The 26559-nt window shown below is 48.9% G+C and overlaps 2 protein-coding genes across 3 annotated transcripts; both read left to right on the top strand.

The window, feature by feature from the left end:
- The first annotated feature begins 8516 nt into the window (after positions 1-8516).
- On the top strand, positions 8517-14825 carry THUMPD3 (THUMP domain 3 tRNA guanosine methyltransferase). 2 transcript variants are annotated; one of them, XM_075286433.1, is made up of 10 exons: positions 8517-8589; positions 9162-9416; positions 9549-9626; positions 10273-10740; positions 10828-10958; positions 11259-11328; positions 11531-11646; positions 12038-12145; positions 12226-12349; positions 13171-14825. In XM_075286433.1, exons 2-10 carry the CDS (start codon positions 9183-9185, stop codon positions 13348-13350), a joined length of 1509 nt encoding a protein of 502 aa, XP_075142534.1. In that variant the 5' UTR covers positions 8517-8589; positions 9162-9182; the 3' UTR covers positions 13351-14825. The 2 variants fall into 2 exon arrangements, with proteins under 2 accessions (XP_075142534.1, XP_075142535.1); XM_075286434.1 differs by having other exon boundaries at positions 8531-8584; positions 9164-9416.
- Positions 14826-19618: 4793 nt separating this feature from the next.
- On the top strand, positions 19619-22008 carry VHL (von Hippel-Lindau tumor suppressor). The gene is made up of 3 exons (XM_075287846.1): positions 19619-19817; positions 20060-20182; positions 21140-22008. The coding sequence occupies exons 1-3, from the start codon at positions 19640-19642 to the stop codon at positions 21322-21324; spliced, it is 486 nt and encodes a 161-aa protein (XP_075143947.1). The 5' UTR covers positions 19619-19639; the 3' UTR covers positions 21325-22008.
- Positions 22009-26559: the final 4551 nt, after the last annotated feature.

Raw genomic sequence — 26559 nt, 5'->3', positions numbered from 1 at the left:
ATCCGCGACTACGCGGTCACCCCCATCCGTGACTACGCGGTCACCCCCATCCGTGACTACGCGGTCACCCCCATCCGTGACTACACGGTCACCCCCATCCATGACTACACGGTCACCCCCCCATCCACGACTACGCGGTCACCCCCATCCACGACTACGCGGTCACCCCCATCCACGACTACGCGGTCACCCCCATCCACGACTACACGGTCACCCCCATCCACGACTACGCGGTCACCCCCATCCATGACTACGCGGTCACCCCCCCCCTCCGTGACTACGCGGTCACCCCCATCCATGACTACACGGTCACCCCCATCCGTGACTACACGGTCACCCCCATCCGTAATTACGCGGTCACCCCCATCCGTGACTACGCGGTCACCCCCATCCGTGACTACGCGGTCACCCCCATCCACGACTACGCGGTCACCCCCATCCACGACTACGCGGTCACCCCCATCCACGACTACGCGGTCACCCCCATCCACGACTACTCGGTCACCCCCATCCACGACTACGCGGTCACCCCCATCCACGACTACGCGGTCACCCCCATCCACGACTACACGGTCACCCCCCCATCCACGACTACGCGGTCACCCCCATCCATGACTACACGGTCACCCCCCCATCCGTGACTACGCGGTCACCCCCATCCACGACTACACGGTCACCCCCATCCACGACTACGCGGTCACCCCCATCCATGACTACACGGTCACCCCCCCCCTCCGTGACTACGCGGTCACCCCCATCCATGACTACACGGTCACCCCCATCCGTGACTACACGGTCACCCCCATCCGTAATTACGCGGTCACCCCCATCCGTGACTACGCGGTCACCCCCATCCACGACTACACGGTCACCCCCATCCACGACTACGCGGTCACCCCCATCCACGACTACGCGGTCACCCCCATCCACGACTACGCGGTCACCCCCATCCACGACTACTCGGTCACCCCCATCCACGACTACACGGTCACCCCCATCCACGACTACGCGGTCACCCCCCCATCCACGACTACACGGTCACCCCCCCATCCACGACTACGCGGTCACCTCCATCCGTGACTACGCGGTCACCCCCATCCGTGACTACACGGTCACCCCCATCCACGACTACACGGTCACCCCCATCCACGACTACACGGTCACCCCCATCCACGACTACACGGACACCCCCATCCATGACTACACGGTCACCCCCATCCATGACTACACGGTCACCCCCATCCGTAATTACACGGTCACCCCCATCCGTGACTAGACGGTCACCCCCATCCGTGACTACACGGTCACCCCCATCCGTGACTAGACGGTCACCCCCATCCGTGACTACACGGTCACCCCCATCCGTAATTACATGGTCACCCCCATCCGTGACTACACGGTCACCCCCATCCATGACTACACGGTCACCCCCATCCATGACTACACGGTCACCCCCATCCATGACTACACGGTCACCCCCATCCATAATTACACGGTCACCCCCATCCGTGACTAGACGGTCACCCCCATCCGTGACTAGACGGTCACCCCCATCCGTGACTACACGGTCACCCCCATCCGTGACTACACGGTCACCCCCATCCCTGACTACACGGTCACCCCCATCCGTAATTACACGGTCACCCCCATCCGTGACTAGACGGTCACCCCCATCCGTGACTACACGGTCACCCCCATCCGTGACTACACGGTCACCCCCATCCCTGACTACACGGTCACCCCCATCCGTGACTACACGGTCACCCCCATCCGTGACTAGACGGTCACCCCCATCCGTGACTAGACGGTCACCCCCATCCCTGACTACACGGTCACCCCCATCCCTGACTACACGGTCACCCCCATCCCTGACTACACGGTCACCCCCCATCCGTGACTACACGGTCACCCCCATCCCTGACTACACGGTCACCCCCATCCATGACTACACGCTCACCCCCATCAACGACTACACGCTCACCCCCATCAACGACTACACGGTCACCCCCATCAACGACTACACGGTCACCCCCATCCGTGACTACACGGTCACCCCCATCCGTGACTACACGCTCACCCCCATCCGTGACTACACGGTCACCCCCATCCCTGACTACACGGTCACCCCCATCCGTGACTACACGGTCACCCCCATCCGTGACTAGACGGTCACCCCCATCCCTGACTACACGGTCACCCCCATCCGTGACTACACGGTCACCCCCATCCCTGACTACACGGTCACCCCCATCCCTGACTACACGGTCACCCCCATCCGTGACTACATGGTCACCCCCATCCATGACTACACGGTCACCCCCCATCCGTGACTACACGGTCACCCCCCATCCGTGACTACACGGTCACCCCCATCCCTGACTACACGGTCACCCCCATCCATGACTACACGCTCACCCCCATCAACGACTACACGGTCACCCCCATCCGTGACTACACGGTCACCCCCATCCACGACTACACGGTCACCCCCATCCGTGACTACGCGGTCACCCCCATCCACGACTACACGGTCACCCCCATCTATGTCGGACATACTTTACACCAATATATGAAAAAATGGCGCACAATATGACTCCGCTCAGCCACGTCCCTTTTCCTAGACCTCATTGTTACCTCAGTATCGCCACATTTCGCCTACTAAGCTCCGCCCACAGTTACATCTTTGGGGATTTTACGAGTAGGGTCCTAATTGTGTTGCCCATAGCAACCATTCAGGTAACATAAAATGGCAGCTTGGACGGCTCGTTGCGATGGGCGAGGTCTCCTCCTGTGACAGGTTCTCTCCCGGCCATGATAGTACACGGCCTGCGTTACATCTCTTCCCTCCGTGTCGCCCCCTCCTCGCTGACAATATGTTTCCTGGAAATATTGACAGAACACAAATTACAGACTTTCCAGCCAAGAGGCGGCTGCAGCGAGAAGGGGGGGGGAGATATGGGGCGACTCCGCCAACATGGCTGCAACATCAGCTCAGCACAAACAGCCCAGAGACTATAGTGAGGGAAACCCAGGAGCACAGCGGGGGCGGCCGCCATGTTACTAGGGGAATGGGGCACATCAACCTGCCCGGGGCCAGTGACATCACATAGAAAGATGGCCGCCAAGATGTCCGCGCAACGTCCAACAACCCCTGACCCAGAGCTCCTGAGCATAACAAGCATGTGATAAGCTTAGATACAGCAGCTCAGTATACAGTATCACACAGGATAGGATTAGATACACAGCTCAGTATACAGTATCACACAGGATAGGATTAGATACACGGCTCGGTATACAGTATCACACGGGATAGGATTAGATACACGGCTCGGTATACAGTATCACACAGGATAGGATTAGATACACAGCTCAGTATACAGTATCACACAGGATAGGATTAGATACACGGCTCAGTATACAGTATCACACAGGGTAGGATTAGATACAGCTCAGTATACAGTATCACACAGGATAGGATTAGATACACAGCTCAGTATACAGTATCACACAGGATAGGATTAGATACACAGCTCAGTATACAGTATCACACAGGATAGGATTAGATACACAGCTCAGTATACAGTATCACACAGGATAGGATTAGATACACGGCTCAGTATACAGTATCACACTGGATAGGATTAGATACACAGCTCAGTATACAGTATCACACAGGATAGGATTAGATACACAGCTCAGTATACAGTATCACACAGGATAGGATTAGATACACGGCTCAGTATATAGTATCACACAGGATAGGCTTAGATACACAGCTCAGTATACAGTATCACACAGGATAGGATTAGATACACAGCTCAGTATACAGTATCACACAGGATAGGATTAGATACACAGCTCAGTATACAGTATCACACAGGATAGGATTAGATACACGGCTCAGTATACAGTATCACACAGGATAGGATTAGATACACGGCTCAGTATACAGTATCACACCGGATAGGATTAGATACACGGCTCAGTATACAGTATCACACAGGATAGGATTAGATACACGGCTCAGTATACAGTATCACACAGGATAGGATTAGATACACGGCTCAGTATACAGTATCACACAGGATAGGATTAGATACACGGCTCAGTATACAGTATCACACAGGATAGGATTAGATACACGGCTCAGTATACAGTATCACACAGGATAGGATTAGATACACGGCTCAGTATACAGTATCACACAGGAGAGGATTAGATACACGGCTCAGTATACAGTATCACACAGGATAGGATTAGATACAGCTCAGTATACAGTATCACACAGGATAGGATTAGATACAGCTCAGTATACAGTATCACACAGGATAGGATTAGATACACAGCTCAGTATACAGTATCACACAGGATAGGATTAGATACAGCTCAGTATACAGTATCACACAGGATAGGATTAGATACACAGCTCAGTATACAGTATCACACAGGACAGGATTAGATACACAGCTCAGTATACAGTATCACACAGGATAGGATTAGATACACAGCTCGGTATACAGTATCACACAGGATAGGATTAGATACACAGCTCAGTATACAGTATCACACAGGATAGGATTAGATACACGGCTCAGTATACAGTATCACACAGGATAGGATTAGATACACAGCGCAGTATACAGTATCACACGGGATAGGATTAGATACACAACTCAGTATACAGTATCACACGGGATAGGATTAGATACACAGCTCAGTATACAGTATCACACAGGATAGGATTAGATACACAGCTCAGTATACAGTATCACACAGGATAGGATTAGATACACGGCTCAGTATACAGTATCACACAGGATAGGATTAGATACACAGCTCAGTATACAGTATCACACAAGATAGGATTAGATACACAGCTCAGTATACAGTATCACACAGGATAGGATTAGATACAGCTCAGTATACAGTATCACACAGGATAGGATTAGATACACAGCTCAGTATACAGTATCACACAGGACAGGATTAGATACACAGCTCAGTATACGGTATCACACAGGATAGGATTAGATACACAGCTCGGTATACAGTATCACACAGGATAGGATTAGATACAGCTCAGTATACAGTATCACACAGGATAGGATTAGATACACAGCTCAGTATACAGTATCACACAGGACAGGATTAGATACACAGCTCAGTATACAGTATCACACAGGACAGGATTAGATACACAGCTCGGTATACAGTATCACACAGGATAGGATTAGATACAGCTCAGTATACAGTATCACACAGGATAGGATTAGATACACAGCTCAGTATACAGTATCACACAGGACAGGATTAGATACACAGCTCAGTATACAGTATCACACGGGATAGGATTAGATACACAGCTCAGTATACAGTATCACACAGGATAGGATTAGATACACAGCTCAGTATACAGTATCACACAGGATAGGATTAGATACACGGCTCAGTATACAGTATCACACAGGATAGGATTAGATACAGCTCAGTATACAGTATCACACAGGATAGGATTAGATACACGGCTCAGTATACAGTATCACACAGGATAGGATTAGATACAGCTCAGTATACAGTATCACACAGGAGAGGATTAGATACACAGCTCAGTATACAGTATCACACAGGATAGGATTAGATACACAGCTCGGTATACAGTATCACACAGGATAGGATTAGATACACAGCTCGGTATACAGTATCACACAGGATAGGATTAGATACAGCTCAGTATACAGTATCACACAGGATAGGATTAGATACACAGCTCAGTATACAGTATCACACAGGACAGGATTAGATACACAGCTCAGTATACAGTATCACACAGGATAGGATTAGATACACAGCTCGGTATACAGTATCACACAGGATAGGATTAGATACAGCTCAGTATACAGTATCACACAGGATAGGATTAGATACACAGCTCAGTATACAGTATCACACAGGACAGGATTAGATACACAGCTCAGTATACAGTATCACACGGGATAGGATTAGATACACAGCTCAGTATACAGTATCACACAGGATAGGATTAGATACACAGCTCAGTATACAGTATCACACAGGATAGGATTAGATACACGGCTCAGTATACAGTATCACACAGGATAGGATTAGATACAGCTCAGTATACAGTATCACACAGGGTAGGATTAGATACACGGCTCAGTATACAGTATCACACAGGGTAGGATTAGATACAGCTCAGTATACAGTATCACACAGGATAGGATTAGATACAGCTCAGTATACAGTATCACACAGGAGAGGATTAGATACACAGCTCAGTATACAGTATCACACAGGATAGGATTAGATACACGGCTCAGTATACAGTATCACACAGGGTAGGATTAGATACAGCTCAGTATACAGTATCACACAGGATAGGATTAGATACAGCTCAGTATACAGTATCACACAGGAGAGGATTAGATACACAGCTCAGTATACAGTATCACACAGGATAGGATTAGATACACAGCTCAGTATACAGTATCACACAGGATAGGATTAGATACAGCTCAGTATACAGTATCACACAGGAGAGGATTAGATACACAGCTCAGTATACAGTATCACACAGGATAGGATTAGATACACAGCTCAGTATACAGTATCACACAGGATAGGATTAGATACACAGCTCAGTATACAGTATCACACAGGATAGGATTAGATACAGCTCAGTATACAGTATCACACAGGATAGGATTAGATACACAGCTCAGTATACAGTATCACACAGGATAGGATTAGATACACAGCTCAGTACACAGTATCACACAGGGTAGGATTAGATACAGCTCAGTATACAGTATCACACAGGATAGGATTAGATACACAGCTCAGTATACAGTATCACACAGGATAGGATTAGATACACAGCTCAGTATACAGTATCACACAGGATAGGATTAGATACACAGCTCAGTATACAGTATCACACAGGATAGGATTAGATACACAGCTCAGTATACAGTATCACACAGGATAGGATTAGATACACAGCTCAGTATACAGTATCACACAGGATAGGATTAGATACACAGCTCAGTATACAGTATCACACAGGATAGGATTAGATACACAGCTCAGTATACAGTATCACACAGGACAGGATTAGATACACAGTTCAGTATACAGTATCACACAGGGTAGGATTAGATACAGCTCAGTATACAGTATCACACAGGATAGGATTAGATACAGCTCTGTATACAGTATCACACAGGATAGGATTAGATACACAGCTCAGTATACAGTATCACACAGGATAGGATTAGATACAGCTCAGTATACAGTATCACACAGGATAGGATTAGATACACAGCTCAGTATACAGTATCACACAGGATAGGATTAGATACACAGCTCAGTATACAGTATCACACAGGATAGGATTAGATACACAGCTCAGTACACAGTATCACACAGGGTAGGATTAGATACAGCTCAGTATACAGTATCACACAGGATAGGATTAGATACACAGCTCAGTATACAGTATCACACAGGATAGGATTAGATACACAGCTCAGTATACAGTATCACACAGGATAGGATTAGATACACAGCTCAGTATACAGTATCACACAGGATAGGATTAGATACACAGCTCAGTACACAGTATCACACAGGGTAGGATTAGATACAGCTCAGTATACAGTATCACACAGGATAGGATTAGATACACGGCTCAGTATACAGTATCACACAGGAGAGGATTAGATACACAGCTCAGTATACAGTATCACACGGGATAGGATTAGATACAGCAGCTCAGTATACTGTATCACACAGGATAGGATTAGATACACAGCTCAGTATACAGTATCACACAGGATAGGATTAGATACACAGCTCAGTATACAGTATCACACAGGATAGGATTAGATACACAGCTCAGTATACAGTATCACACAGGATAGGATTAGATACACAGCTCAGTATACAGTATCACACAGGATAGGATTAGATACACAGCTCAGTATACAGTATCACACAGGGTAGGATTAGATACAGCTCAGTATACAGTATCACACAGGATAGGATTAGATACACGGCTCAGTATACAGTATCACACAGGAGAGGATTAGATACACAGCTCAGTATACAGTATCACACAGGGTAGGATTAGATACACAGCTCAGTATACAGTATCACACAGGATAGGATTAGATACAGCTCAGTATACAGTATCACACAGGATAGGATTAGATACACAGCTCAGTATACAGTATCACACAGGGTAGGATTAGATACAGCTCAGTATACAGTATCACACAGGATAGGATTAGATACACGGCTCAGTATACAGTATCACACAGGAGAGGATTAGATACAGTAATGATAGGTCAGCTATTCCTTTGCACGCTATAGCCCTGCGCCACCTATTGACCACGTGTTGTAAGTGCGCAGTAACCATATAGAATAGAGAACAGCGCCATCTAGCGCCTCAGCCTCTCCACATCGACCTGATCGGTTTCTCCAGTCTTACTGCGGATCGCCGAGTCATCGCTGTGTGTCATGTCTGCACCCTGGTGCGCACGCTGAGGAGTCCGGCAGAGCCCGTGTCCGGTAATTCCCGGGGTCATACCATTATGTATATGTGGTGGGGGTAACGGGGGGGATTACAGGGCACCCCGAGGTCAGGGGGGGTGCAGCTGTGACCCGGCTGCAGGATGAATGGGATGATGGCGCAGTTGATGTCATTACCTCTAATTAGTGCTTTATTGTTACATTGTATCATCCCCTGCGAGACGGAGAACAACCAATCACAGCGCGGCTTTCATAGCTGAAACTTTTTTGCGCTGTGATTGGTTGCCATGAGTAACTGGGTCCGTTTTCTGACCGTGCGGCCTGTTTGGGGGTCCCATCATGTGACTCGGGGCCCCCCATGTAGTGCATGTGCTGCGGCTTCTCGGTGACAACTCTCCACAGCACAGCGCGGTTGTCAGACACTCCCTCTCCTTACTCACTTCTGAATGGCTTAGAGGATCGGTGATGTAAGCCGTTCCTGTGGGTGGGGGTGACCGCCGGGGTCTGCAGCTCTGCGCACCCTCATCGGACCCCCAACAATCTGATATCAGTGATCTAGCAAATCTGACGGCTCTGACCCCTAATCCTGTCACTTGTGTCTTTCTCCACAGAGTGTTTCCTTTGCTGCCACCATGGCTGAGGTTGAGGTTGTGGCAGACATTTTGACGGAGGTGACGCTGGATGACACCACGGTGAGCGATGGCGCGGCCTCTGACAGCGCCCTGGTGACCATCGGGGCCACCGTGCCCACTGGGTTTGAGTTCACGGCGGCCGCAGAGGTAGAAGAGAAGCTGGGATGTCCCTGCAAGATCAGCAAGGACCGCGGCAAGATCTACTTCGAGATTGGCATGGACACATTGGCTCAGGTGCGGCTCTGAACACGCTGGATAGTCCACCACTATTGGGGGGGGGGCGACCCTTTGGCTATGAGACCCCCCTCTGATAACATATAGCCTTGATTCCCCTATTTACTTGCCGCCACTCTCTTCATGTTGTAGGTTCATCGTCTCAGGTCGGTCGACAATCTTTTTGTCGTTGTACAAGAATTCACTGATTTCCCCTTCAAGGAAGTAAAGGTCAGTATATACTGTATACAGCAGGATTGCTTAAAGGGGGTCTCCATTACTGAGGCTCCTCCCCCTCCATCCCATGACTACTATTACTGGTAGTTTATAGTTGGTGGAGATGGAGCAGCCTTTTACATGCACTGACTCCCTGATGGATTTATGTTTCATCTGAAGAAGCAGAACTGCAGTGTAAAGCATGATGGAGGGATGAAGGAGTAACTCGATGCACAGTGCAGCTAAACCTGACTAACATGATGATAGAGCTGAGGGGACATGTAAAGTATGGGGGACAGTGGCAGCAGCTGCTTAAGATGCTAATGGAACTGGGGGCTGCAGTAGCCAGAGTCACTGATAACAAGTGTGACCTAATGGATCAGAGCTGAAGTGTAAAGTATGAGGGTGAGACCGAGCAGCAGCATGGAAATGTCCTAATGTAACAGGGCTGAACCATGGCCGACGATATGGAACGTAGATAGCAAATAAGTGTAGGTGGGGTAATCCAAGGCGTTGTACAAGATTAGAAAACATGTCTGCCCTCTTCCTATAGGCGGTGCATGGTACTGCAGCTGTCGTTAGTTAGTCGTTGCGATACCAGAGCCAACCATTGGGCAGTTATGGCGCTGTTCTGATAATTCTATCTGCTGTGTCTCTCTAGGAAGCTGCACTCCAGGATTTCCAGGAACTGGCTGCCAAACTGTCCTGGGAAAAAGCGCTGAAGACTTGGGAGCTGAACAATAACCTGAAGAAGAAGAAGAAGAGGAAGAAAAATGGCGGCTGCAACAAAGAGAAGAAGCAGGCGGCGGCACCTGGAGCAGAGATCCCAGCAGCAGAGGAGCCCCCAGCGCCACCTGCAGGACAGGAGGAGTGTAAGACTTCTGACAACCAGGACAGCTCGGAGGTTCTGACTCCTGGTTCCAATAACTCGCAGGAAAACACGACCAGCGATGACGCTGAGAATAACGACCCCTCCCCCGATGTCAATAAAGTCCTGAAATTCCGCGTCACCTGCAACCGGGCCGGAGACAAGCACAGCTTCACCTCCAACGATGCCGCCCGGGACTTTGGCGGAGCGGTGCAGGAACACTTCCAGTGGAAGGCGGACATGACTAACTTTGATGTGGAGGTGAGTTGTCCCCCTCCCCCATCATAGGCGTATAGTGTCATTATATACATATATACTGTATACATCATGTACCGGATCTGTTGGCAGGTCCTCCTCAACATCAGCTATAACGAAATGTTGGTGGGAATCGCACTGACCGAGGAAAGTCTGCACCGCAGGAACATCACCCATTTTGGGCCCACTACGCTTCGCTCCACTCTGGCGTACGGGATGCTCAGGTGACCTCCAGTTCTGTCACAGTCAAATCAGAGTAACCTCCCTATAGTGGGGCATTAAAGGAAAACCATGGCAACTTTTATTCAAAAAACAGCGCCACCTCTGGCTGCAGGATGTGTGTGGAATTGCAGCTCAGCCCTATTCACTTCAATGTAACTGAACTGCAATACCAGATACAGCCATAGCCAGAGGTGGCGCTGTTGGTAAACGAAAGTCGCCATGTTTTTCTGGATTCTCCCAGATGATCCGGTTCTGCTGTAGTTTAGTCTCACGACTTCAGCGCCTGTTTCTTTGTCCTTCAGGCTCTGTGACCTCGAACCGTCAGATGTCGTCATTGATCCGATGTGCGGGACCGGCGCCATCCCTATAGAGGTAAACTGGGAACATGGAGGGGTCGCCCCGTCTTATATAAAGTCTAGTCATTGAATATTGTAATTCTGTACCCCGTTTTTAAAAAGGGGCCTGATGGCTCCGCCCCCCGCGATGTGACATCACATGGTGCAAGGACGTAGCTGGCATTGGTTGGGGGAGGGTCTTATTTTTCTTACACATGGGCTGTTTCCTCTTCTTATAGGGTGTCAGCGAGTGGCCCGGGTGTTACTTCATCGCTGGTGACAATAACTCTAATGCCGTGAACAGAACAGCCAGCAATATCATCTCCATCCTGAGGAGGCAGCAGAGCGCAGACAGGTGACGGGGGAGGGGATAGACATATAACACGCTCATCATGATGGCGGTATGAACACTGCCCAACCCTGCGTATACTGGAGGCCTGAACACACAACATTACCCTACTGAACAAACCTATCCGTCAGCCACGTCTGCCAAAGTTAGTTATATCTGCTTGTAGGAAAGCTGGGTGACTACTAATATGGCCGCCAGTGTCACCCACCTCCTCACCACCATGTGTCGCTGTACAGATAAGTCATGCAGGGGGGCCCTATGAGACCTGGCTTAGTAATCACAGTAGTTGTCACCCAGCTTTCCCAGAAACAGATAGGACTATGAAACTTCTCCATTGTACGTTTAACAATAGGACAGCTGAGGGGGATTATTTTATTCTCTTGCTTTGTCCGCACAGCGCCCCCCAGGGGCTCCCGATAGACACCACTCACTGGGATATTTCTCGTCTGCCTCTGAGGAGCGGGAGCGTGGACGTCATCATCACAGACATGCCGTTCGGGAAGAGGTGAGAGGCAGCTGTGACCTCAGGCAGGGTCGGGGGCTCCATCCTGATGCAACAACAACTGTTTTCTGTCGTCCCTGCAGAATTGGATCAAAGAAGAAGAACTGGGACCTGTACCCGGCCTGTCTGCGAGAGATGAGCCGCGTGTGCCGGGCCGGAACAGGACGGGCCGTGCTCCTGACACATGATAGGAAATGCTTCATCAAGGTGCAACACCCTCCCCATCCCCTCTGTCTCCATATACATCCTCCCCTCTGTCTCCATATACGGCCTCCCCGTCCCCTCTGTCTCCATATATGGCCTCCCCTCTGTCTCCGTACCTGGCCTCTCCCCCCTCCTCTCTACCTCCATATAATGTACATCGTCCCCTCTTTCTCCATATACGGCCTCCCCGTCCCCTCTGTCTCCATATACATCCTCCCTGTCCCCTCTCCCTCCATTAACGGCCTCCCCTGTCCCCTCTCCCTCCATATACATCCTCTCTGTCCCCTCTCCCTCCATTAACGGCCTCCCCTGTCCCCTCTGTCTCCATATACGGCCTCCCCGTCCCCTCTGTCTCCATATACGGCCTCCCCGTCCCCTCTGTCTCCATATACGGCCTCCCCGTCCCCTCTCCCTCCATATACTGCCTCCCTGTCCCCTCTCCCTCCATATACGGCCTCCCCTGTCCCCTCTCCCTCCATATACGGCCTCCCCTATCCCCTCTCCCTCCATATACATCCTCCCCTCCGTCTCTGTACCCGGCCTGTCTGCGAGAGATGAGCCGCGTTTCACATGATAGGAAATGCTTCATCAAGGTGCAACACCCTCCCCGCCCCCTCTCCCTCCATATACGGCCTCCCCTGTCCCCTCTCCCTCCATATACATCCTCCCCTCCGTACCCGGCCTCCGTCTCCGGCCTCCCCTCCGTCTCCGTGCCCGGCCTCCGTCTCCGTGCCCGGCCTCCCCTCTGTCTCCGTACCTGACCTCTCCTGCCTCCCCTCCCTCCTCTACGTCCATTTCTTAGTTCCCACCTTTGTCTATTTCAGGCCTTGGCCAAAGCCGGGCACCTGTGGAGGAAGATGCACACGGTGTGGGTGAATATCGGCGGCCTGCACGCTGGCGTTTACCTGCTGAAGAGAACTGCCCTGGACTTCTCTGACTGCCCCAGCGAGAGACTGGAAGAGAATCAGCCCCTGAGCCCCAGCTCGCCCGCCAAAGAAGAGTAAGGAGGAGTGTGGCCCCCGCGGTGCCCCTCCGAGCCGAGCCCCAAATATCAGTAACCCCAATGAGAGGGACACAGTTACCATTTCCCTCTGGACTTCCTAGTAACCATAAGTCCTTGAGTCGCCTTATAGATCCTGTCTAGTTGTTTTTCTGGTTATAGGAAAGCTGGGTGGCACTGTCTGCATATTCTTCCCCAGCTTTCCCAAGATCCTGAATCTCTCACTATATCAGATATCTCTGCACATTTCACATTCTCCCCATCTTACAGATGACATTCAGAACAGCCCTGTCATGGCGGCCATATTAGGAGTCACCCAGCTTTTCCAGGAATATGGAGACTCTAGGACTCGTGTGCTGAGATGTCGGGGGCGGAGCCATGTTGTGTTCCTTCTGGTTTATGTCCGTTGTATTTACCAATATTACACTATTAAGTTTTTAATTTTTTGGTTTTGTAAAACGAATGTCCGAGAATCCAGGACGGTCTGATGTCAGAAACGTATCCGTGATGATGGCGGTCGGAGCTCGTACGTTGTGTGGTGTCAGAAATGTATCCGTGATGATGGCGGTCAGCGCTCGTACGTTGTCTGGCTCCTTTGTTCTTTAGTTATGAGGTTATTAAAGGGATCCTATCATTAAAACATGTAGGAATAGCCTTAATGAAGGCTATTCGTCTCCTACCTTTAGTTGTCTTCTCTGTGCCTCCGTTCCGTAGAAATCCCGGTTTTCGTCGGTATGCAAATGAGTTCTCTCGCAGCACTGGGGGTGTTCCCAATGCTGCAAGAGAATTCTCCAGTGCCGCCTCTATCTTCTTCTGGAATGTCCTCTTCATGGCATCTTCTTTGGGCGTAGGCGGTCAAACTTGTAGGCTTCGGGCAGAGCCGACTGTGCATGTCCACAGGCCACAAGAAAATGGCCGCTTACTTACTGTGAGAGTTCTCTCATGGCATTGGGGACGCCCCCAGTGCTGCGAGAGAACTCATTTGCATACCGAAGAAAACCAGGATTTCTACAGAACGGCGGCACGGAGAAGACATCTTAAGGTAGGAGAAGAATAGACTTTCTTAAGGCTATTCCTACGTGGTAGCCAGAAAAATATTGTGTTTCAATGACAGGATCCCTTTAAAGGTTTCACGGTTTTCCTAACTCATCTGCAGGTTTTTTGTTCTTTCCGGTGACCATTTATATGAACCAGGCATTAAAGGGTCACTCCAGCTTTATCTCTAGAGAGTCTGAGAGCAGGGACCCCACAATGTGAACATCGGGGTCCCAGTGCTCGGATCCCCACTGATCTACAACTAGTCTTGTATCCTGTGGGCGGAGGACACATTGTATACGAGGATCAGCCCCTTTTAGTAAGTTGAGGTGCCCGGGTGTGATGATGTCTCCGCCCCGTTGTCAGTGACACAGACACTCTGTACAGATATTTGTCCTTGTTATTTATGTATCTGGATTGTTATCAGTCTGCAGGATATATTTCACTGGTTTACTACTTGCAATAAAGTTCTTTATGTTACTCCTTCAGTTTTTTGCATTCTGGGGGGAGGAAGAAAGTGACCTGCAAATAAGTCCCCAAGTGTGAAGTTACTTCCTTCTACCTCCTATCACATCTTCTGTTTGTGTGTCAGTCTTCACTACAGCTCTTACATTCTGCTCCTGTCAATGACAACTTCTGTAGTCTGATTTGGCTCCTGGGGCTTCTGTCTTCCCCCCCGTCATTCCACATGGGTGGAGGTTTGACGTTATCCATAATCCGCAGCCGCTACTTCCTTGTGGTATAGTGAAGATAGTGGCGGGGATTGACTGAGAACTGACGAGAACCAGAGTGTTATATAATAAGGACTCGGGACCAGGCGGGAGATTCCTGGAGACAGAGGGAGCAGGAGACATAGCAGGGAGGGAAGGAAGTGCTCACACCGCACTGCTGCAGGCTACACACGTATCTGAGGACTGTGCAAGGTATCTAATCCAGGAGACACGTCCTGAGATACAGCCTGTTATACCCAGGACTGAAGTGTCCCAACATCCCCTGCTTGTCTCCTACACCAGACTTTATAAGTCCGACAGAATAGTGAGCGCAGCTCTGGAGTATAATACAGGATAAGTAATGTAATGTATGTACACAGTGACTGTACCAGCAGAATAGTGAGCGCAGCTCTGGAGTATAATACAGGATAAGTAGTGTAATGTATGTACACAGTGACTGCACCAGCAGAATAGTGAGCGCAGCTCTGGAGTATAATACAGGATAAGTAGTGTAATGTATGTACACAGTGACTGCACCAGCAGAATAGTGAGCGCAGCTCTGGAGTATAATACAGGATAAGTAATGTATGTACACAGTGACTGTACCAGCACAATAGTGAGCGCAGCTCTGGAGTATAATACAGGATAAGTAATGTATGTACACAGTGACTGCACCAGCAGAATAGTGAGCGCAGCTCTGGAGTATAATACAGGATAAGTAATGTAATGTATGTACACAGTGACTGCACCAGCAGAATAGTGAGCGCAGCTCTGGAGTATAAGATAAGCTATAGATATTTTGGTTGATTTTTTTTTTTCTTTTTCTCCTGTTTTGTGGTTTACAGCTATTAAATTACCACAGTTGCTACAACATTAGTTATAGGATTGGACTACTTCTTCCATGTTCTTAAGGAAGGGGTCCTGCTGTAGGTGTGGATGTCTTATTGATAAGGCTTATACTTCGTCATAAATGAGGCGCAGCCCTGGCAGTGCAGAGGATATGAAGCCTGATATTGGACCTCCCCATTAACTCTATGACATAACCATTACTTTGGGTATTTCCCTGAAACCTGTAGAGAATTTTTCCATCTCTCGCAGACTCTTTGTGTTATTTTTAGGACATTTTCTCTTCTCTGTGGTTTTTCCTGAATAGTGAGGTGTCCACTAGTGACGGAGGCGCCAGGTCTGCCCCTATTCGGGACATTTTTCTCCGTCTTACAGGTCTTAGACTATGTGTAACACAAACTTACAAATGTGATCACAGATCTTGATAACAATCAGCTGTATAAGAGGAACTTACAGGAAAACTCCACATTCCAGTAATTTACACCTCGTTTCTTGTTGCGTCTCCGAAGAATCTGCCTGCAAAGTGTTCACAAAATAAAAAAAAAGACAGATAATTAAAGGCTATGAGGTCGTACACAACGTTAAACACACAAATAATACAAATTCCACCACTGTAATTAATGTCACATCGGAATCCTGTAACAAGATAATGAGATTCTTCCTGCAGAGAAATAATCGTAAGATAATAAGGAGTAATTAGTATCTACAGGAGAATCCCAGTGTTATGTGCATAATAACCAGGACCAATAGCCCGATAGATCAATAGCCTCAAATACCAGGGAGGAAACATCTCACAATCAGCAAAAGCTGGGACTTCTAGTTAGACTAATCTGTGTGCAGATACTGAAGAAGCAGGTAATACTGGGAGATTTCAGCTCTGACACCCATAGAATTGTGAATGCAGCTTGAGGCTGGGGCCACACGTGGCATAAACGCTTCAATTTGCCCGTGGTGGAAACGCCGCAGGAATAATCGCAGCATTTTACAGTTAGAGCAAAGTGGACTTTGCGGTCAAAAAAACCAAGGTGTGGACAGGGTGCGGTTTTGCAAATCACAGCATGTTAATTATATCTACAGAAACCCCATAGGTGTAATTGAAACAGAAAGTCCACAGAGGAAACCTGTGTGAACTTTCTGTCTAGAGAGATGTGGGAAGAATTACAACATAATACCGCCGTGCTTTTTTGCTGCGGGACGCCACGTGGGGCCTTAGCCTGAAACTGATTTAGATACGTCCTGGGTCTGTGGGGTGCAGCTGTTTCTTGGCCAGGCCTGTGTTGGATATAGTGGGGCTCTGCTGTATATGACGGCAGGTCATCAGTATGTGATCTGTGGGGTCTGACTCCTGGCCCTTGTACAGATCAGCTATTGCAGGCCCCGGCAGCTCTGGGGGACAGGCTGCTCCTATTCATGCACTGGCAGACTCGTCCACTGTATAGCGGGGCTTCCGGGGATTTGCAGCTCCTTTCCTACTACATGAAGGGTTGCAGTCAGCACTCGCTCCCCGTCCTCTAGCAGCTGCCAGTGCCAGGAGGCTGCTGCGACAGCTGATACTGCAGGGTCCAGGTGTCAGAGCCCACAGATCACATACACCCATAAATCAGTAGGAAAGCCCCTTTAACCCTTCCTGCTCGTCCTGCTCTCTATAATACCGCAATATCCTGCATATTACACATCCTGATATAATCATTTACCTGAGAAGCAACTTCCTCGGGAGAAGTAAATTCCAGAGACATTACCAAACACTTTCTACCTGAGAACTGCATTGACCTGGACTTCTAGGAAGAGGTGCGGTGGTATCATTTACTGTAAAATGATGGCGGTGATTCAGGGAGTCACTACAACATGTCATATACCATCGGGTTTTCCTATTTTTCTGACATGACGTAACTTGCACTCCACGTCATGTCAGTAATTACATGATGTAACGTAGTGCAGGGCTATTCAAGCTCGTGGGAACTCTAGTACACATAGGAGAAGCAGCAGTCACAATTCTGCCTTGTTAGTGGAAACAGTCAGCAAGCATGGTACTACTCACATATCTGCTAAGCGGAGCTCGGTTAGGCCTGGTTCACATCTGCGTTCAGGTTTCCATTTGGGCAGTCCACTTGGGGACCCCTCAAATGAAAACCTATCTGCATAAAAAAGCGGTCACCTAAGAAAACCTGCAGACGCCATAGACTATAATGGGGTCCGTGTGGTTTCTGCACAAACAATGCGGAGAGTAAAATACAGCTTGCAGGACTTTTCTTTCTGCATTTTTCATTAACCGGGCCTTCCAATACTTTTGCTAAACGGGGAGACCCCCCGGGTCCAGGGCTGTGTAATGACTGCTGCCTCTGCACCCCCTATAGCTGCACCCCTGGTCCTAGAAAAGTGGGCGAATCTCCCGCTCCATCAGAACGTTCCGGAATCCTCCGGGTCATATGAAAGGAGCGTGACCGGCACATACCGTGTCCTTGTCGCATAAAAGAGCGCGAGACATTCCTAAAGGGGTGGAGCTTTAGTAAAAGGGGTACGGCCATACAAAAATTTTCATGGCGGACTACAAGTACCAGGACTCCCCCATCTCAGCCAACAGAAATGGTCAAGTAGGCCCAACATTCGTGTACAGAGTCCGCTGTAAAGATGGCGTCTCCTGAAGTCACAACCAGCGGGGGAGGCCGGGAGGTTTCAGCTCTGAAGAATACAGAATTGTGAATGCAGCTGTGAAGTACAAGACGGATTGTAACTCGCCATCATATACCGGCCCATGACTTGTAGACACGGCCACAGGGCTTTATTGGTGGTGTGAAATTGGTATTATGGGGGAAATGGAAAACATCGTTATGTTAATCGCTTTAATGGCCTCGTGTTCTTGTAAATTATTATTATTAATATTATTATTGATTAGTATTCTGTATTATTATTATTAATATTCTGTAGTATTATTATTATTATTATTATTGATTAGTATTCTGTATTATTATTATTATTATTAATATTCTGTAGTATTATTATTATTATTATTGATTAGTATTCTGTATTATTATTATTATTATTATTGATTAGTATTCTGCATTATTATTATTATTATTGATTAGTATTCTGCATTATTATTATTGATATTATTGATTAGTATTCTGCATTATTATTATTATTGATTAGTATTCTGCATTATTATTATTATTATTGATATTATTATTGATTAGTATTCTGCATTATTATTATTATTGATATTATTATTGATTAGTATTCTGCATTATTATTATTATTGATTAGTATTCTGCATTATTATTATTATTGATTAGTATTCTGCATTATTATTATTATTGATTAGTATTCTGCATTATTATTATTATTGATTAGTATTCTGCATTATTATTATTATTGATTAGTATTCTGCATTATTATTATTATTGATTAGTATTCTGCATTATTATTATTGATATTATTATTGATTAGTATTCTGCATTATTATTATTATTGATTAGTATTCTGCATTATTATTATTATTGATTAGTATTCTGCATTATTATTACGGATGATTCCCGGTATTACTGACAGGCTATTCCATACCATTCACCCTGCTCCTGCATTGAGTCCCCGCCGCCCGCCCGCCCGGGACTACATCTCCCACAATGCCGTTCGGCAGGCCGTGACGTCGCGGCTGGGCTCCATGGTGACGCGCTGAGGCCTAGCTGACGGCTCTGAAGCCTCGGGATGCCGCAGGAGGTTCCGCCTCAGCTCCGGTCCATAAACAGCCGGGAGCTCGCCCGGGTCGTGTTCTGTAACCGGAGCCCCCGGACCGTGCAGCCCATCTGGGTGAACTTCCAGGGGGCCCCGCAGCCTTACCCAGCCCTGGCCCCGGGCACCGGCCGCCGGATGAACACTTACCTGGGTACATGAGCTGTGTGGTGACGGGAGGCTCTGCTGGTATTTGTAGTCAGTGAATGGACACAGCCTGTATTATTATACCTGAGGGCAGCAGGTACATTACAGGAGCGGTGCTGTCACACTGTAACGACCCTGCAGCTGTGTCCTGTCACTGACCGCCAGCTCAGGCGCCTCCCCCTTATACGGTGTTAGAATTTACCGTCTTTTGCGTGCGTGACCTCTGACCTTTCTTCCCGTTCCTCTCAGGTCACATCTGGCTGTTTCGTGAGGTTGAGACGGATGTGGCGCTGACCGTCAACAAGAACGAGATCTTCATCCCCTCCCCCAATGTGAATGGGCAGCCCGCCTTCGTGAATATCTGTCTGCCAGGTAACGCTCTCACAGACACACGAGACCTGTAACCTGAAGACTCAGTAAGGGCGGGCTCACATCCGCGCCCCGTCTCTGCTTTAGACAATTCCGTCTTCTGCCCCGAGAAACTGGACAGGGGGCGGAAACCCAGCGGTTCACTTGGATGGGTTTGCCAAGTGACCGCCTGTGAGCGTCTTCCGCCTGTCTGCGGGGAAACTGATTTCTTTTAACCGGGTGCAACGTCTGGCTAAAAAAAAACAGTTTTGCTGCAGAGAGGCGGAAGACGCCCCGGGTAGCGTGTTACTCCAAATATCATTGTCTTAGTCTTGGAAGACCCCTTTAAAGAGGACCTTTCACCATATCTGGGCACAGGCAGTGTTATATACTGCCAGAAAGCTGACAGTGCGCTGAATTCAGCGCACTGTCGGCTTTCCCGATCCGTGCCCGGTGTAAAGCGCTATCGGTCCCGGTACCGTAGCGCTTTACAGTCAGAAGGGCATTTCTGACCATTAGCCAGAGACGTCCTTCTGCCTCGCGGCGCCTATCGCGCTGTGCTGTGGAGCCGGGAGGAACGCCCCCTCCCGCTCCTGATAATGCTGGTCTATGGACAAGCTGTGTGAGCAGAGGGAGGGGGCGTTCCTCCCGGCTCCACAGCACAGCGCGATTGGCGCCGCGAGGCAGAAGGACGTCTCTGGCTAATGGTCAGAAACGCCCTTCTGACCATAGAAGAGCTACGGTACCGGGCCGTAAGCTCTTCACACCGGGCATAGATCGGGAAAGCCGACAGTGTGCTGAACTCAGTGCACTGTCAGCTTTCTGGCAGTATATAGAACTGCCTGTGCCCGGATATGGTGAAAGGTCCTCTTTAAGGAGAGTTGACGTTCACCTGGTGTTAGTTGTATCGTGCCATCTGTATAGGGGGTATTATAGGGGCGGGGGCCCCCTTTATTGATCCCTTCTGTTTCTCTGTCACAGTCTTCACCTTGAAGGATCGCTGCCTCCAGGTGGTGCGGAGCCTGGTGAAGCCGGAGGACTACAGGAGGTTAGACATTGTGACTTCCCTCTACGATGATCTAGACAACCGGCCAAATATCGAGAAGGATCTGCGGCGCCTGGCCGTCCACTTCAGGGATCAGACCACGCCGGAGGACTCTCAGTAATCTGCTCCTCTACTGCTGATCAGGCCATGGCGGGGATATATATTCTGTGTCCTGTCGCTCCTCAGACCATGGAGTAAGACTCAGGGCAAGGTGGGCAGAACGGACAACTGATGGCACTGGGGCACTGGGTGCACAGGCGGCCATTACTGACCTGTAACATAGGGCAGGAGGTGACGATAGGATCACGTTGCATACGTTTAGTTAGGAGATTGTCCGATCAGGTTCAGACCTGTGCACTGTAAATGGACTCCAGTGTCCACCCCACCTCCTGCGACTATTAGGCACCGCCCCCTGCGCCCATGTCCATGTATTTCAGAGAGGCAGGATTAGTGACTGTGACCTGGACCGCATGCAACAACAAATGTCAAGGCAGGGGGTGTGTTAGGTGAGACCCCGCCAGACCCCACAGCTAACACCCCCAAGGCAGCGCCACCTACTGGACCCGTGTCACACTGCGGATAAACCCGCCACCGATCCACGTTACATCTGACGCATTGTACATATCTATACAGTCTCATGTCTGCAGCTCTGAGGTCGGACACCATGAGATCCCCAGACTCTGCTTGTTATACTTAGCACTGCCGGCTCTGTGCCTTCCTCTTGTATCATTTGTACAGCTTTTATATATGGAGATGTAGATTTCTATCCCGTCTATAGGGCACAACATGATTTTATATATAATAATATTTTAAATAAAATGTATATTCTGAGCCTGTGTGATGTCATCAGTCTGTATACAGCAGAGTAGGGTCAGACATTCACTATTGTGTCCCACTTAAAGGGCAGTATCACAAGCAGCGGATTCCTTAAAGAACTTTCTGCAACTGATGCTTAAGGGGTCGTGCAGGATTTAGACAACATGGCTGCCGTCTTCTTCTCAGGAAGTGACATCACATCCGCTGGTCATAAGGCAATGTTATATCGCCGTCCCATTGAAATGAATGAGACTGAGCTACAGCATGGCTACACACAGCTGTGTCAATGGAAAAATAGAAAAGTTCCGTCTCCTGGAATAGAGGGGCAGAAAAGTGTTTGATCGAGTGGTTTTATTGTGCAAAAGTAGTGAAGCAGACGGGGATTCCCACCTGGAAGTGTCCTTAAGGCCGGGGCCCCACGGGATGTAAACGCAGCGATTTACCCCTGTATGAAACGGCGCGCAGCCAGTGTGGCATCTTACAGCCAGGGCAAAGTGGACAGGACTCTAGCGAATCCCATGGACACTTTGCATTAAAGACCGTGGTGCAGACACGGCACATTTACCAAATCTAGCATGGTTTTGGAAATCGCAGCAGGTCAGTTATACCTACAGAAAGGCCGACCGTCTCCCCATAGAGATCACTGAAACAGAAAGTCCTCAGAGGAAACTTCTGCAAACTTTCTGTCTAAAGGCCGTGGGGAGGACCACAATGCGTTGCCGCTGCAGTTTTTCCTACAACGCTTTTTTGCTGTGGGGGGTCTCGTGGGGCCTGAGCCTAAAGGGGTCTTCTATCCCCTCGTTTTTCTTTATAGATCTAGGCACGGTCTCTAGGTTCGATGAAGGTCTGACACCCGGACCCCACAGCAGATCTGACTGCCTCCCTCTGCCAGGCCAGAAGCAGCTCCGCTCCTAGTCATGTGATGTGTGCAGAGCTGCAGCCCCACCCACTGTATAGTGGTAGCCCTGGGTATTGCAGCTTCAGTAGGAGCAGAGTACAGCGGCAGGCAGACAGATTAGGCTGGTGCGGAGCAGAGGTGTCAGACTACACCAATTAGATACTGATGGCCTCAGTATGAAAAAGCACTAGGGGGGAGGGTGGGAAACTAAGGGGTTAAATTAAAAATAAAACATTGAAACCGTTGCTTCGGCATTCAGTGCTGAGTCCAGTGTGAACTGTGACCCCTAGAACTGCTCCGCCTGCAGAGATCATGGACATCTGGGGTAGTAGTGCTGTGCGGCGTTGCTCTGCCCCATCTTTCTGAGTTCCTTGGCTCCCCCCCCCCCCCCGAGTCCGTGGCATACGGCGTCGCTTACAATGTCAGCGATAAATGTATTCTGCAATCAGATAGTTTTTTTAGGGCACATGTTCTGGGCGCGCTCGCGGAGGATTGTGTCCCGTTACCTCACAGCCTGGGTTGATTATTTCGGTAATTGACGCCAGATACTAAAATTCACAACATTTTGCAAGCGGTGCTCTTACTAAAGTTACTCCACGATGACTCACAACAGCCCGCGACTGTGTCTAGACCGGTTTAGCAATACAATACACCTGGAAAAACAAAGCCCGAGCCCTGGAATCGCTATAGCAACTAGTGTGTGACAATGGGGACACGCCCCTCCCACGGCTCGCACCTTCTTAGTACATATGGTGGTGTATGTTACACTAGACTGCAGCCTGCATGGCCTTGTAATTCCCCGGCAGCCGCAGGTTGCACAACACACCCCTGTAATTGTGTCAGGTGCCTGACATATTGTTATCTCGGGGCTTGACACATGATGGATGACATCAGGACACAAGCCGCCGCACTCGCAACTTCCTTCATACAAAACTACCAAGAAACCTATGACAGCGAGAAAAAATTCCAACATATAAAAGTAACTTTGTTACCTCTGCTTCTGGGAAAGCTGGGTGGCAGAAGATTTGGTCATGATTACAGCTCCTATAGGGGATGTCACCCTCTATCCAGGACCCCGGAGTACTGGCAGTGCAGGGAATATATCACACCCTCAGTCCTGGAAAGCTGGGGGACAACTTTGTTGGAGCTGTAACTGCAGCCATATTGGTTGTCACCCAGCTTTATCAGAAAGACCTTGATTTCCTGTAAGTGATAGGAAACCCTGACAAATGTAGTCATGTGCACAGCTGAGGGTTTGCTACAATTGTATCTAGTCTAGAGAATCCTCCATCAGGTAAATCACCTCCAGCCACATACACTATACCTGCACATTGTATACATAGATTGTAGCAAACAGAGGGTTGTGTAGACCAGATGCAATTGAACCAGACCCTCACCTGTATGTAGTGTTAGGTCTATACAGGATTTCATCTGCTGACTTTAAACAAAAATGGAAAGGAACTGAAACCCAAAGGTGCAGAAGTTTTTATTATAGTGGCTGAAGAGGTTTCACCACAAAGAAAATGTCTCCCCTGTCCACAGGATAGAGGATATGTGACTAGCTAGTGGGGGGAGGGGGTGTCAGACCACTGGGACCCCCCTGATCACATCACAAGGATGGATTCTGAGTCCACCTGTTAGGATGGAGAGTGCTGGGGACTGATTAATATAGGAAAGTGAGTGACTGTCAAGCATCCTGTGTGTGCGGAGTGATCAGGACTGTCACTGACAATCATCCCATCTGTGCGGAGTGATCAGGACTGTCACTATCAATCATCCTGTGTGTGCGGAGTGATCAGGACTGTCACTATCAATCATCCTGTGTGTGCGGAGTGATCAGGACTGTCACTGACAATCATCCCATCTGTGCGGAGTGATCAGGACTGTCACTATCAATCATCCTGTGTGTGCGGAGTGATCAGGACTGTCACTATCAATCATCCTGTGTGTGCGGAGTGATCAGGACTGTCACTGACAATCATCCCATCTGTGCGGAGTGATCAGGACTGTCACTATCAATCATCCTGTGTGTGCGGAGTGATCAGGACTGTCACTGCCAATCATCCTGTGTGTGCGGAGTGATCAGGACTGTCACTGACAATCATCCTGTGTGTGCGGAGTGATCAGGACTGTCACTATCAATCATCCTGTGTGTGCGGAGTGATCAGGACTGTCACTGACAATCATCCTGTGTGTGCGGAGTGATCAGGACTGTCACTGACAATCATCCTGTGTGTGCGGAGTGATCAGGACTGTCACTGACAATCATCCCATCTGTGCGGAGTGATCAGGACTGTCACTATCAATCATCCTGTGTGTGCGGAGTGATCAGGACTGTCACTATCAATCATCCTGTGTGTGCGGAGTGATCAGGACTGTCACTATCAATCATCCTGTGTGTGCGGGGTGATCAGGACTGTCACTATCAATCATCCTGTGTGTGCGGAGTGATCAGGACTGTCACTATCAATCATCCTGTGTGTGCGGAGTGATCAGGACTGTCACTGTCAATCATCCTGTGTGTGCGGAGTGATCAGGACTGTCACTATCAATCATCCTGTGTGTGCGGAGTGATCAGGAGTGTCACTATCAATCATCCTGTGTGTGCGGAGTGATCAGGACTGTCACTATCAATCATCCTGTGTGCGGAGTGATCAGGACTGTCACTATCAATCATCCTGTGTGTGCGGGGTGATCAGGACTGTCACTATCAATCATCCTGTGTGTGCGGAGTGATCAGGACTGTCACTATCAATCATCCTGTGTGTGTGGAGTGATCAGGACTGTCACTATCAATCATCCTGTGTGTGCAGAGTGATCAGGACTGTCACTATCAATCATCCTGTGTGTGCGGAGTGATCAGGACTGTCACTATCAATCATCCTGTGTGTGCGGAGTGATCAGGACTGTCACTATCAATCATCCTGTGTGTGCGGAGTGATCAGGACTGTCACTATCAATCATCCTGTGTGTGCGGAGTGATCAGGACTGTCACTATCAATCATCCTGTGTGTGCGGAGTGATCAGGACTGTCACTATCAATCATCCTGTGTGTGCGGAGTGATCAGGACTGTCAATATCAATCATCCTGTGTGTGCGGAGTGATCAGGACTGTCACTATCAATCATCCTGTGTGTGCGGAGTGATCAGGACTGTCACTATCAATCATCCTGTGTGTGTGGAGTGATCAGGACTTTTCACTATCAATCATCCTGTGTGTGCGCAGTGATCAGGACTGTCACTATCAATCATCCTGTGTGTGCGGAGTGATCAGGACTGTCACTGACAATCATCCCGTGTGTGCAGAGTGATCAGGACTGTCACTGACAATCATCTTGTGTGTGCGGAGTGATCAGGACTGTCACTATCAATCATCCTGTGTGTGCGGAGTGATCAGGACTGTCACTGACAATCATCCCGTGTGTGCAGAGTGATCAGGACTGTCACTGACAATCATCTTGTGTGTGCGGAGTGATCAGGACTGTCACTGTCAATCATCCCGTGTGTGCGGAGTGATCAGGACTGTCACTATCAATCATCCCGTGTGTGCGGAGTGATCAGGACTGTCACTGTCAATCATCCTGTGTGTGCGGAGTGATCAGGACTGTCACTATCAATCATCCTGTGTGTGCGGAGTGATCA

The sequence above is a fragment of the Leptodactylus fuscus genome, chromosome 9 (assembly GCF_031893055.1).
Source record: "Leptodactylus fuscus isolate aLepFus1 chromosome 9, aLepFus1.hap2, whole genome shotgun sequence".
Taxonomy (NCBI): domain Eukaryota; kingdom Metazoa; phylum Chordata; class Amphibia; order Anura; family Leptodactylidae; genus Leptodactylus; species Leptodactylus fuscus.
The sequence above is the reverse complement of the archived record's forward strand: the minus strand, read 5'-3'. Positions and strand labels throughout refer to the sequence as shown.

Excerpts from the sequence above, each read along its gene's own strand:
- THUMPD3 (XM_075286433.1), top strand. The coding sequence starts at position 9,183 with ATGGCTGAGGTTGAGGTTGTGGCAGACATTTTGACGGAGGTGACGCTG. Across the intron at positions 9,417-9,548 it reads GCATGGACACATTGGCTCAG|GTTCATCGTCTCAGGTCGGT; the intron begins GTGCGGCTCTGA and ends TTCATGTTGTAG. Across the intron at positions 10,959-11,258 it reads CTGGCGTACGGGATGCTCAG|GCTCTGTGACCTCGAACCGT; the intron begins GTGACCTCCAGT and ends TTTGTCCTTCAG.
- VHL (XM_075287846.1), top strand. The coding sequence starts at position 19,640 with ATGCCGCAGGAGGTTCCGCCTCAGCTCCGGTCCATAAACAGCCGGGAG. Across the intron at positions 19,818-20,059 it reads CCGGATGAACACTTACCTGG|GTCACATCTGGCTGTTTCGT; the intron begins GTACATGAGCTG and ends CGTTCCTCTCAG. Across the intron at positions 20,183-21,139 it reads CGTGAATATCTGTCTGCCAG|TCTTCACCTTGAAGGATCGC; the intron begins GTAACGCTCTCA and ends TCTCTGTCACAG.